Source organism: Vigna umbellata, chromosome 10, assembly GCF_029865625.1.
Source record: "Vigna umbellata cultivar VRB3 chromosome 10, Vumbellata_1.0, whole genome shotgun sequence".
In the NCBI taxonomy this organism is placed as follows: domain Eukaryota; kingdom Viridiplantae; phylum Streptophyta; class Magnoliopsida; order Fabales; family Fabaceae; genus Vigna; species Vigna umbellata.
The window spans coordinates 5,649,751-5,664,088 of record NC_142174.1 but is presented as its reverse complement, the minus strand read 5'-3'; the positions used below and the strand labels follow the sequence as shown (position 1 = coordinate 5,664,088).

Genomic DNA, 14,338 nt, shown 5'->3' with positions numbered 1-14,338 from the left:
CCACTCTACCAACTTGAAGAGAACCGCTTCAGCAATCGACCAACGATTCACAAGCTTCTCCTTTCACAAGACCGGGCAGAGCACCTTGCTAACTTGAAGAGAGTCTGCTCCGACTATCGACACACGATACGCGAGCCTCTCCTTTCACAAGACCAAGCAAGGGAACAATGAACAAAAAGCTTTCTGAGAACGTTCCTCTGACACACAGTGTTCTAAGCTTTCTCAGTTCAAAAACGTTCCTTTCTAATTTCTCCAAAACAAAATATATAGCCAAGTACACTGAGTGCCAAAGGTCAGCTCCCAACTGCCATGAATAATCGATTATTGTAAGTGATAATCGATTATTCAAGTCCGTTATAGGTTTTCAAAAATGTGATAATCGATTATATGAAGTGATAATCGATTATTCAAGTATGACTTGTGATAATCGATTATTCAAGTATGACTTGTGATAATCGATTATTGCTTAATCATAATCGATTATTGTAGTTAAAAATGCAAGTTTACAAGGTTTACAAGAATTTCCTACTACATTTAATTTCTACAAATTGCTGCCAACACTCAATTTTGTCCGGGTTGTAAAAAATTCTATTTTTATTGGTTATTTATTATTTTCCTTTTTTTTTATTTTACCTTTTTATTTTATTCTATTTTTATGTATTTAGATCTTTGCTTTTAATTCAATTTCTATTTTATTTCTTATTTTCAATTTGTTTTAATAGAGTTAATTAATCAAAATAATTAAAAAATTGAAAAATAAAATTAAAACTGAAAATAATTAAAAAATAAAATAAAATTGAAAAAAATAAAAATAAAAAATAAGAAGCGTGGGAAAGGGGTATGTGGGACGTGTCTGGAAGGAGGGGACAAGGTGGTTAGAAGGGAATATTTTTCTAAGATTTTGGGGAGGGGGATTTGGTTGGATCAGGGAGAGAAAAAAGAAAAAGGGAGGCCCGAGATCTTTGGTAGGAGGGAGCGGAGAGAGGAATCAGAGGAGAAAAGAAAGGTTTTAGAGGGTGACGAGAGGAGATCATCGGAGGGAGGCAAAGGAGATCTGAAGTGACGAATACCAGAGGCATTCTCAGGTATGCAGCTTGTCCTTTATTCTCTTTCTCATGAAGTATGATAAAACACTATAATCTGTTCAAAAACATTATGGTGTGTGGTCATCATCCTTCTCCATGACCGCTTGCTATCATCATTGGTCAGCTCGATTCCATAGTTACCATATACATACATAATGTCTCGTTGGAAACCCAGTAAAAAACACTGCAAAAAAATGCTAACCCAGTAATATCCACTTTGTTCATTGCACCATTTTTCGTGAAACCCTTACGTCCCAAGACTCAAGTGGACCCTCTGAAATTCGAAGTCTCCTCCACTGGAATCGCTCTTTCGGTGAGGATGAACGGGACGATGGAGGCGATGGCTTAATACCCCTACTTTGGGCAGGCTTGAGATGAAGAGAGTGGCTGGTTGTTTCGTGGTTGGCGGGTTGGAAGTGGTAGTCTGCTGTGTGGTGGTGGCAGTGGCGTTGCTAAGGTTGTCCTGGTAGGTAATGGTGGCCGTGTAGGGGGCCGTGGAGGTGGTCGAGGAAGTGGACGAGGATAGGCACGGGGAGCCTTATCGTGGCAGTGGTTGTGGTCGTCGTGGAGGTTTTAGCAATGGTGAAGTTGATGATGATGGGTGTTGATGACATGAAGGGATCGGAGATGAAGGCGGAGGAAGACTCTCCCTGGGAATCGCTGTTTTCGAAGAGAGAAAAGTGGAGACAGTGGCGTCATGATTGGTGGTGGTTCTGGTGGCGCGAGGTGTCGCCGGCGAGGCCAAGGCTTATTCTGGTTGAGGTGACGGTGGCCGGATATGGCAGAGGTGGTGGTGAGTTCATGGTGCAGAGCTTGGGACCTTGGGTCAGAGAAGACGCGAGCTGGGGAATGGAGAATGAGGATGAACCTCCTGAACCCCTAGAAAATTCTAGGTTAGAAAGCATTGGACTAGGCCAAGCCCAGAAATGGGCGTACGTCTGGTGCATTGGGCCTCTTTTGGAGCGCTCGTTATTTGGCGTCCGTTCGCCATCTCCCCACAACGAACGCTCGTTATCCAAACAAACGAGCGCTCGTTAAAACTTAAGCCTTTTTGACCGTTCGCTCAACCTTCTCCCTAACGAGTGTTCGTTCTCCAAGCGAATGAGTGCTCGTTAGCTAAACGAATGAGCGTTCGTTAGCCTTAAGCCTTTTTGACCGTTCGCTCAACCTTCTCCCTAACGAGTGTTCGTTCTCCAAGCGAATGAGTGCTCGTTAGCTAAACGAATGAGCGTTCGTTAGCCTTAAGCCTTTTTGACCGTTCGCTCAGCCTTCTATCTAACGAGCGTTCGTTCTCCAAACGAATGAGTGCTCGTTAGCTAAACGAATGAGCGTTCATTAGCCTTAAGCCTTTACGTCCGTTCCCCATTTCAATAATGAACGTTCGTCTTTAAGCTCCCATTTTTTGAACGTTCGTTCGCCATGTCAATAACGAACGTTCGTCCTTAAGCTTCAATTTTTGAACGTCCGTTCGTCATGTCAATAACGAACGTTCGTCCTTAAGCTTCCATTTTTGAACGTCCGTTCGTCGTTTCAAACAACGAGCGTTCGTCCTTAAGCTTCCATATCTGAACGTCCGTTCGTCATGTCAATAACGAACGTTCGTCCTTAAGCTTCCATTTTTGAATGACCGTTCGTCATGTCAATAACGAACGTTCGTCCTTAAGCTTCCATTTTTGAATGACCGTTCGTCATGTCAATAACGAACGTTCGTCCTTAAGCTTCCATTTTTGAACGTCCGTTCGTCATGTCAATAACGAACGTTCGTCCTTAAGCTCCATTTTTGAACATCTGTTCGTCGTTTCAAACAATGAGCGTTCGTCCTTAAGCTTCCATATCTGAACGTCCGTTCGTCATGTCAATAACGAATGTTCGTCCTTAAGCTTCCATTTTTGAATGACCGTTCGTCATGTCAATAACGAACGTTCGTCCTTAAGCTTCCATTTTTGAACGTCCGTTGTTTCAAACAATGAGCGTTCGTCTTTAAGCTTCCATTGTTGAACGTTCGTTCGTCATTTCAATAACGAGCGTTCGTCACAGCCTCAATTTCTCAACGTCCGTTCGTCATCTCTTCAATGAGCGTTCGTTATTCAGCCTTCGTTCCCAACGTTCGTCCGTTATATCTCCCAACGAACGCTCGCTATCCTTAATATTGTCCCCAACGTCCGTTCAGTCTCTCCAATTTCTTTTGTTTATTTATTTTTCTTTATTGTCTTATTTTATTTTGTTCTATTTATTTATTTTAGACATTCACTTATCCTAAAATATATATTTAATAATACAATATTGATAGTTTAAATAAAAAAAATTTACAAGAAAAGTTTTAAAGGTTTAAAGCGCACGTGTGACCGCTCGCGTCGTCCTTGTGCTAAAAATCTTTTTCTTCTTTTCTTAAATAAAATTTCAAAAATACGTTTTAAAGGTTTAAGCACACGTGTGACCGCTCGCGTCGTCCTTGTGCTAAAAACCTCTTCTTCTTCCTTAAATAAATTTACAAAAATATGTTTTAAAGGTTTAAGCACACGTGTGACCGCTCGCGTCGTCCTTGTGCTAAAAACCTTTTTCTTCTTCCTTAAATAAATTTACAAAAATACGTTTTAAAGGTTTAAGCACACGTGTGACCGCTCGCGTCGTCCTTGTGCTAAAAACCTTTTTCTTCTTCCTTAAATAAATTTAAAAAAATACGTTTTAAAGGTTTAAGCACACGTGTGACCGCTCGCGTCGTCCTTGTGCTAAAAACCTCTTCTTCTTCCTTAAATAAATTTACAAGAAAAGTTTTAAAGGTTGAACACTCGTGTGATCGCTCGCATCGTCCTAGTGTTCAATACCTTTCTCTCTTATTTATGTAATTTTAAACGAGGGTACGAGTGCTCGTGCGATCGTCCGCATCAGCCTAGCACTCAATACCCTTAAGTTTTCCTAAATAAGTTCGTGTGATCGTTCGCATCGGCCTAGTGCTTAATATCGTTATCTCTCTTTTCAAAAATAATAAAAAAATATTTAAATATCATTTTGAAGGTATGAGTACTCGTGCGACCGTTCGCGTCAGCCTAGTACTCATTACCTTCTTTTTCTCGAAAATATTAAAAACATAAAATCTCCAAAAATTAAAAACATCTGCTTTTCCAAACAACAAACAATCTTTTAACTAGAACTACGTAACCCTGATTTCTCATTTTGAATGAGAATACGTAGGAGCAAGGTCAATCCTTGTCGGGCCCAAAAAACTAAAAAAATATGTTTTGTTTATTTAGAATTTTATTTTAGGGGATAATTAAACATTTTGAAAACCACATCATATTCGTGCATTTAGTTAAAGGTACTGCCTTAGGGCAGGCGTTGTGGGGTGCTAACACCTTCCCCGCGCGTAACCGACTCCCGAACCCAATCTTTGGTTTTCGTGGACCGTGCTTTATCGTTTTGAGGTTTTTCCATAGTTTTCCATAATAAACTATGGTGGCGACTCCAAATCTCTTTTCAAAACCCGTTTCTTTTTGGATCGTCGTCCCGTCGCGATTCCGGTTGCGACAGATGGCGACTCCACTGGGGACGTCTAGAGAGTCGAGCCATTTAATTAGAGGCGCGGATTTGGTGTGGTTTTGCTTTGTGTTTTTCTTTCCCTTTTCTCTATCTATGTGTGATATTTGGAATAACTGCAATAACTGTGGAATATTGAACCCTAGGGTAGACAATATGTTTATATCTGCCTGGGAATTTTTCTGGTTGTTTTGCAGGTGAGGGTTTGGGTGTGCATAATTTCCTCCCTTCACACACACACTTTTGGCATATCATGAGTGGGGCCCTATACCTGGGTCTGAGCGTAGCTTAGAATTAGAGGAGTTGTGTAGCGGTGTCACTCTGGGATGTACTTCCTGTTTGGCTATCGTGAGAACTCCAGCTAGAGTCTGTTCTCTTCATATGTGTTTTCACACCTAGTTGATTACTCGACTGTTGTGGAAATGCTTTGAAGGGGGCCATAGCTCTAGTGACCTTTGACCTTTAGGTTCAGGAAATCATCCTTGTGAGATTACATATACTTGACCTTGAACTCAAAGCAATGAACCTTTGGTAGGGCACGATGGGAGGAATATATGCTGCTGTAACCCTCACAATGTTCATGTTTTTTATGATATTACATTTCATACCATGCATGTGCTTTGTTTCGTCATGTTGTTTTATTATCATGCATCATATTCATACATCATTTAGTAACATGTTAATTTTAAGGGAAATCACAGGTACCTACTTGATTTCATACGAGATGGATGTTAACACAAGATCTGATGCCACACGGCACACCGACTCTTCCGATTTAAGAAAGAAGTATAGTCTAAGGACCCATGTGGGAAACTTGACCGGGCTGATAAACTTGGGCAAAAGGCTTAAGACGATAAAGAGAGAAACCTTTCAGAGAAGATATGGAAATTTGTTGAATTTAATAGAGGTTGAAGTACAAATACCCGCTATCACAGCCTTGGCACAATATTATGATTCTCCGCTTCGATGTTTCACATTTCAAGACTTTCAGTTGGCGCCAACCATAGAGGAGTTCGAGCATATCTTGGGTTTGCCATTGGAGGGCACCACTCCCTATCAACATTTAGAGCATCATGCCTCTATACCCACTATTGCTACCATCATGAAATTACATCCCAAGGAGCTTGAAGACAGGATGATGATGAGGAATCAAGTGCATGGGTTATCACAGGGATATCTAGAGCAGTATTTACATCACTTGGCTGATAAAGAGGATTGGGAAACTTTCATGGATGTATTAGCCCTCACCATATATGGCATTGTCTTGTTTCCCAAAATTGAAGAATTTGTGGATTACACCGCGATAGACGTCTTCGTGGCGAGTAAAACCAGATCAGAGAATCCTGTAACAGCAGTTCTTGCGGATGTTTATGGGACTTTGAGTTTTTGCCATGAGAGAAAGGGAAAGAAGATTCTTTGTTGCTTACCGGCGTTGTATACATGGATGACAACGCGCGTGTTTAAGGAGATGGTCGACGTCAAGAGTCTATCGGAGACTTTGTCACACCAAGGGCTTAAAGGTAAAGGAGGAAACGATTGGGCCCGATTCCTTGCCGGCTTGAGCGAAAGAAGTATAAAATGGCGCCTTCCTTGGCTTGGAAATAAACTGGCTATACAACATTGTGGTAGTTTTCCTAATGTGCCTCTCATAGGTGCCCGGTACTGTATCAATTACAACCCTCTTTTGGTGCAAAGACAATTTGGGCATCCCATGAAAGGGGCACCTTCATCAGATTACCTTGCTACCCTACTCATTTATTACGAAGACGGGCATTTCATCGAACTGTTAAGAAAGGTTAAAAGCGCCTGGGAAAATGTTGTTCGAGCAGAGAAGGACTTGAGGGATGGAGTAGTGGATAGCAGTGTTAGTTATCACACCTGGATTCTGGAGAGAGTGAAAGTAGTCAAGCTGCCTTTCAAGCCAATCAAAGATCAATCAACTAGTGAAGGACCATCTCAAGCCCCAGAAAGTGAAGAGGTGCAACAATTGAAGGCTGAGATGGAGAAATTGAAGGTAAGAAATGCTAGGTTGGAGAATGAATTACAAAGAGCGCGTAATGATCTTGTGGATATGAAAAATGATAATGAAGAAAAGTCGCGGGCTTATGAAAACCTTGTCAAAAGCCAGAAGGCTGAGAGGGATTACACATTTCGAGTGAAACAGGATCTAGCTGCCGCGAGTAAGGAATTATCCATGAGGGTAAATGAGAAGAAGGTGGCTTTAGAAGAGGGAAAGGAGTGGAAGCACCTCTACGAAGAAGCCAAAAGAGATAAGCGAGAGCCCTGAAGAGATTAAGAGAAGCGCAGATTCAGATAGAAAAAGCGGGGCATGAGATGAAAGAGATGGCCATGTCGTTTGAGGCGGATATGAATAGGGAGCGTTGGAAGCTAACAGAAGCAGAGGAAGAGCATCGAACTCTGATAAAACAAACGGAGGAATATATCGAGGAACAGGAGGAGCGATGGAGGTCGATAGAATTTGAAGAAAGGCATCAGGCCTTGATAAAGCGAATGGAAGAGCACATCGCCGAGCAAGAAATGGCTGTAAAGCACTGGAAGGAAAGATTCTCTCAGTTGGCTGCTTTGGCAAACGGGGCAATTAAAGACATCCCCAGGATGGTGTCGAATGCTGAAGCAAGCACTCATTTTTGTAACTCACCAGCGGAAATAGAATTGTTTATTAATCATTGTAAATGGTTGGTGGGAGAGATGAAATCTTTCATTGCCCGGGCGCGGGATTGATGTACATCAGAATTATGTGTTTTGTTCCTTAGACTATGTAATGGATCAAATTTTCTTTAAATGAAAGATAAGGGATGTTTGTTTGGTATCGGCTTGTGTTAATTTTCCATCAGTATTGTCATCGTTATCCTGTGATTTCCACTTATCACTAGCATGCATCATGTTTTCTTTTGTTTTGCATTTTTCATCCTTATCTAATTTAATTTAATAAAAAAATAATAATCAGCAGTACAAGTGAGAAAACAACGGCAAATTTTCCACGACATCCGTACAGGACCAGAGCTAACTCGAAGGTCATGGAGAATTGGGAGTAGTCACACGAATCTATTAAGGCTGATGTCAGCCAGTTGAAGGATCAGATGGCCCAGATTTTGGCGGCTCTCGAAGCCCTGAAGACTACGGGAGGGGCGACGTCTTCGCAAGTTGAGGGAAATGCTCAATATTACCCTCCGTTGTTCAATGCTGGGAGCCAATCTGTTTCGTTCCCAATGTATGGATTGCCTCCAGGTTACACCCCACCTGTGGGAGAATACACAGAAGGGGAGCAGACTTCATTCTCTTTCCCTACCACTGCCAACGTACCGCCAATCAGTATTCAGGGACCTGTTGTAATGTCCGCACCCATGGTAAATGAAGGGATGCATGCAAGCATGACTGATGGAATACGAGTAACCCTGGTGCCACCTGTGATTACCGGAGAGGGCTTTTCTACAAGGGCTGCGCCATATACTTCGTTTCAGGGGATAACTAGTAATGTTGATGGGGCGAAGGATAAACTGGAGAGCCTAGAGGCAAGATTGAGGGCTGTTGAGGGGTATGAAAGTTATGGATTTGGGGATGTTTCTAGATTGAGCTTGGTTCCTGGCGTCAAAATTCCACATAAGTTCAAAGCGCCAGATTTTGAGAAGTATAAGGGAAATACATGCCCAAAGAGCCATCTAACCATGTTTTGCAGAAAGATGGCTGCATATGCTTATGATGAGCAGCTGCTCATCCATGTTTTTCAAGATAGTTTGGCTGGAGTGGCATTAAACTGGTATACCCATTTGGAGCCGACTCGAATTCGTTGTTGGGCAGACTTGGCTGATGCTTTTGTGAAGCAGTACATATACAATACACATGTCGCGCCAGATCGTTTACAGCTGCAAAACATGTCGAAGAAAGACAACGAAAGTTTTAAGGAGTATGCTCAGCGGTGGAGGGAATTGGCTGCACAAGTTGAGCCGCCTTTGTATGATAAAGAAATGGTGGCAATGTTTGTAAATACGCTCCAACCACCATTTTATGAACATATGGTGGGAAATGTATCTTCAAATTTTGCCGATATCATCGTGATAGGCGAGCGAATAGAGATTGGGTTGAAAAATGGGAAGATTGCATATGGCTCGTCGGCGGGTGCAAACTCCAAAAAACCCAATTTCAACTCAGGGAAAAGAAAGGAGGGAGATGTGCATGCAACATCTGCAACCCCCGTGTGGAGAGGTCAAGCTCCCACCCATAACTATCGACCATACTGGGGTCAACATCCACATGCAGCTAACGCGTCATTTGGTCATCAAATTAGACCTCAACAACAACCAGGGTACTATCAACCACAATACGTTCCGATGAATAATTGGAGGGGTGGGGCAAATGTAGGTTCCAATATGAATGTGGGTCCCAATACTTATCCAAGAAGGAACCAGGAAAGAAATTATGTTAACTTTACTCCAATTCCTACAACTTATACGGAATTATTGCCTCAGCTTATCAAACAAGGTTTAGTTGTTGTTTGTCCCCTGAAGCCTTTGCAGCCTCCGTACCCAAGAGGTTATGATGCAGATGCAAAGTGTAGTTATCATGGAGGGGCCGCTGGTCATTCCACTGAGAGGTGTCTGGCTTTCAAGCATAAAGTGCAGACTCTAATTGATTCTGGGTGGTTAAAGTTCCAAGAGGATAAGCCTAATGTCGAGGCCAATCCTTTATCAGGGCATGGAAGTGCTTCGACGAATGCTGTCGAAGTGAAAGAACATGAGCTGGTGAGAAATGTGAAAGAAGTCAAGAACTCTAGGAGGTTTATTTTGGAGGCATTGCTGAAAGTGGGTATCTTGAAGGGTGATTATGATGAGAGTATGGCATGCGCGCTCCACCCAGAGGCTGAGCACTCTATTGAGGAGTGTGTTGAATTTGAAGAAATTCTGCAAGACCTGCTAGATCGTGGTCTGATGCAGGTATGCTACAAGAGGGAGGAGGGTGATGTATTTGCACAAACTGGTGATGAATCCGGCATGATTGTACCAGAACCATTGGTGATTCGTTTCACTAAGACTACTTCTATCCCACCAACTCAAGGAAGGTCGCCTGTAGTTATCCATGTACCAGCCCCTTTTCCTTACAAGAACGAAAAAGCCGTCCCATGGAGATATGGGACGCATGCGTCAGGCGAAACGCAAAGCGTTGATCCTGTCGTCAAAAACATATCAGGAATAGGGGGAATGACTAGGAGTGGTCGAATTTTCACATCACCAGAGTTGGCTCGAGAAAGGGTTAATGATAAGGAAGCAACGATGGTCGCGAAGGCAAAAGAATTCTTAAAGGGGAAGGGTGCACAGACAGAGGAAATCCCCGACAAGGAAGAGAGGAGAGAGGTTTCTGAAGAGGAGGCTTGTGAATTTTTAAAATTCATACAACAAAGTGAATATAAGGTGGTGGAACAGTTAAACCGTATGCCTGCTCGTATATCCTTGTTAGATTTGCTCATGCATTCGGCATCACACAGAAAGTTGCTAATGAAGATACTCAGTGAGGCTCACGTGGAGCAAGGTATTTCATTGAATAAATTCGAGGGTATTGTTGGCAATATTGTTGCTAATAACTATCTCACCTTTACGGATGAAGAGATACCTGCTGAAGGAAGAGGGCATAATAAGGCTCTTCACGTCTCTGTGAAATGCCTGGACCATGTTATTGCACGTGTTTTAGTGGACAATGGGTCCTCCTTGAATGTCATGCCGAAAGCAACTCTGGAAAAGCTACCTTGCGAAGGAATGCATATGAGGCCAAGTTCAATGATTGTGAGGGCGTTTGATGGCAGTAAAAGAGAAGTGATGGGAGAAGTGGATTTACCAATGCAAGTTGGCCCATGCGTTTTTCAAATAACATTCCAGGTTATGGATATCCTGCCAGCTTATAGTTGTCTGTTGGGGCACCCATGGATTCATTCGGCGGGAGTTGTGCCTTCTACACTACACCAGAAGTTGAAGTATGTGATAGGAGATAAGCTGGTGATAGTATCAGGAGAAGAGGATCTTCTTGTGAGTGGGCCATCATCCACGCGCTACATCGAGGCGGCTGAAGAAGCTCTCGAGACAGCCTTCCAATCGTTGGAAATTGTGGGAAATGCTTGTGTGGAACCGTTTCCAGTAAATCCTCGTCTATCATGTGCTTCTATTATGGTGGCCAAGATTATGCTAAAAGAGGGCTATATATATGGGGAAGGTTTGGGCAAATATCGGCAGGGGCGAGCATTCCCTTTAGAAATCGTTGAAAACAAGAACAGATATGGTTTGGGGTACAAACCTACCAGGGAAGACAGGAAAAGGATGATTGAAGAAAGAAAAGAGCGCAGTTTGGCCCGTGCAGAGAGAAGAGGGCCCAAAGAGAGCAAAATTCACATTGTTGACATCAAGGAAAGTTTCCGTAGTGCTGGGTGGATCAATACCGGCCAGATAGCAGCCGTGGAGGATGAAGAAAGGCCTCAAAGTTTGAGCTTTGTGTGGGCTTGCTCCCCTGATACTCAACTCAACAATTGGGAAACACTGGATTTACCTGTGATGCTTAATGTGAACAAAATGTAATAGTTTTAATTAAGCTTATAGTTTCGATTGGGGCTTTAGAACTGAGGTTTTGCGGATTGATTCTTTTTACTTTTCACTCAGCGTGATAATAAAGTTGCATTTCATCATCATTTGGCATTTTTCTTTGTTTATCTTATTTATTTATACTTTTTCATAAATTTAAATGATGCAGATGTGACAATGATTGTTTTGAAAATAACGATATCAATGTTCCTAATTTTGAGCACCCTATCAATAATACGGAAGATGATTTCGAAGATGATGTGGAACCCTCTCCGGAATTGTTGAGATTAGTGGAACAAGAATCTAAGGAGATAAAACCCCATCAGGAGGAGATTGAAATACTCAACTTGGGAGAGAAGGATGAGATAAAGGAAGTGAAAATCGGTACTAGTATGAAAACGGAAGTGAGGGAAAGTTTGCGTGTCCTGTTGAAGGAGTTTAAAGATGTGTTCGCGTGGTCTTACAATGACATGCCGGGTCTGGATACCGATATTGTGCAGCATAAGCTCCCACTCAAACCAGAATGCCCTCCAGTCAAGCAAAAACTAAGAAGAATGAAGCCGGAAATGTCACTAAAAATTAAAGAGGAGGTCCAAAAGCAATTTGATGCAGGATTTTTGGCTATGGCAAGATACCCACAATGGGTAGCGAATGTTGTACCAGTGCCTAAGAAGGATGGGAAAGTTCGGATGTGTGTTGACTATCGTGATTTGAATCGTGCAAGTCCGAAGGACAATTTCCCGTTACCACACATCGATACTCTGGTTGATAATACGGCCAAATTTTCGTTATTTTCGTTCATGGATGGATTCTCGGGATATAATCAAATTAAAATGGCACCGGAAGATATGGAGAAAACGACCTTTATCACGTTGTGGGGAACATTCTGTTATAAGGTGATGTCTTTCGGACTCAAGAATGCTGGGGCAACATACCAAAGGGCAATGGTGACACTCTTTCATGATATGATGCATAAGGAAATTGAAGTTTATGTGGATGACATGATTGCAAAGTCGGAATCAGAAGAGGAGCATATTTTCAATCTAAGGAAATTATTTGAGAGACTGAGAAAGTACAAACTCAGATTAAATCCTGCCAAATGCACGTTTGGAGTAAAGTCTGGAAAATTGTTGGGCTTCATTGTCAGTCAAAGAGGGATAGAAGTTGATCCGGACAAAGTAAGAGCGATAACGGAAATGCCTACGCCCAAAACAGAAAAGGAGGTTCGAGGTTTTTTGGGAAGATTGAACTACATTGCTAGGTTCATCTCCCAATTAACTGCTACTTGTGAACCAATATTCAAGTTACTACGGAAAAACCAGGCCGTAGTCTGGAATGAAGATTGTCAAGTTGCTTTTGAAAAAGTCAAACAATACCTGCAAGACCCTCCTGTATTGCGTCCACCTATGCCAGGAAGGCCGCTCATTTTGTATTTGACCGTATTGGATAATTCAATGGGTTGTGTATTGGGTCAGCATGATGAAGACGGGAAAAGAGAGCATGCTATATATTACTTGAGCAAAAGATTCACAGATTGCGAACAACGATATTCGTCGTTAGAGCGAACTTGTTGTGCACTGGCGTGGGCTACTCATCGTCTAAGGCAATACATGTTGAGCCACTCTACTTGGTTGATATCCAAGATGGATCCTATCAAGTATATTTTCGAAAAGCCTGCTCTCACTGGAAGGATAGCTCGATGGCAGATGCTATTATCCGAGTATGACATTGTATATGTTACTCAGAAATCTATCAAGGGTAGCGCTTTAGCGGAATATTTAGCCCATCAGCCCATTAATGATTATCAGCCAATGCAACCTGAATTTCCTGATGAAGATATCATGGCTTTATTTGCTGAGAATAAAGAGGACAAAAATGAAAAAGCCTGGACGGTATTATTCGATGGGGCCTCGAATGTAATGGGGCATGGAATAGAGGCAGTGCTTATCTCTCCTAAGAATCAATACATTCCAATGACGGCAAGGTTGTGTTTTAATTGCACGAATAATATCGCAGAATATGAAGCCTGTGCCATGGGAATTCGAGCAGCTATAGAGTCTAAAGCAAAAATTCTGGATGTATATGGAGATTCAGCTTTGGTCATCCATCAATTGAAGGGAGAATGGGAGACTAGGGATACTAAATTAATTCCATACCAAGCTTACATCAGGGGATTAATTGAGTATTTCGATTCTATCACTTTTAATCATATACCGAGAGAAGATAATCAATTAGCAGACGCATTGGCTACCTTGTCATCGATGTTTGAAGTTGATCAAGATGCAGAATTGCCAATGATTGAAATGAAGAGTCATGCGAAGCCAGCGTATTGTCATTTCATCGAAGAAGAGGTAGATGGTAAACCCTGATACTTTGATATCAAGCATTATCTTAGGACCCGAGAATATCCAGAGAAGGCATCAGAAAACGACAAAAGGGCGTTAAGGAGGTTGGTTGGCAGTTTCATTTTGAGTGGGGATATTCTATATAAGAGGAATCATGACATGGTTCTCCTTAGATGCGTAGATGCAAAAGAAGCTGAGCTAATACTAAAAGAAGTACACGAGGGTACATTTGGCACGCACATGAATGGGCACTCAATGGCCAGGAAGATACTGAGAGCGGGGTATTTTTGGTTGACTATGGAAAATGATTGTTGTACACATGTGAGAAAGTGCGAGAAATGCCAGGTATACGCAAGTAATATCAATGTTCCACCCACGACCTTGAACGTGTTGTCTGCACCATGGCCCTTTTCGATGTGGGGAATAGATGTCATTGGAGCTATAGAGCCAAAGGCGTCAAATGGACACCGTTTCATATTAGTTGCAATCGATTATTTCACCAAATGGGTTGAGGCCGCTTCTTATGCTAATGTGACTAGAAAGGTGGTGACCAAGTTCATAAAAAGGGAGTTGATTTGCAGATACGGGCTCCCTAACAGGATCATCACTGATAATGCCACTAACTTGAATAACCAGATGATGATAGAGTTATGTGAGGAGTTCAAAATTCATCATCTTAATTCTTCTCCTTATCGTCCAAAGATGAATGGGGCAGTAGAGGCTGCTAACAAAAATATCAAGAAGATTGTGCAGAAAATGGTGGTCACATATAAGGATTGGCATGAAATGCTTC

The 14,338-nt window shown here is 42.1% G+C and overlaps 1 protein-coding gene across 1 annotated transcript; it reads left to right on the top strand.

Annotated features, from left to right (window-relative positions):
* The first annotated feature begins 1,664 nt into the window (after positions 1 to 1,664).
* Positions 1,665 to 13,569, top strand: LOC148191733 (uncharacterized). The gene is made up of 4 exons (XM_088099944.1): positions 1,665 to 2,021; positions 8,102 to 9,184; positions 9,287 to 11,113; positions 11,419 to 13,569. Exons 1-4 carry the CDS (start codon positions 1,665 to 1,667, stop codon positions 13,567 to 13,569), a joined length of 5,418 nt encoding a protein of 1,805 aa, XP_087956070.1.
* Positions 13,570 to 14,338: the final 769 nt, after the last annotated feature.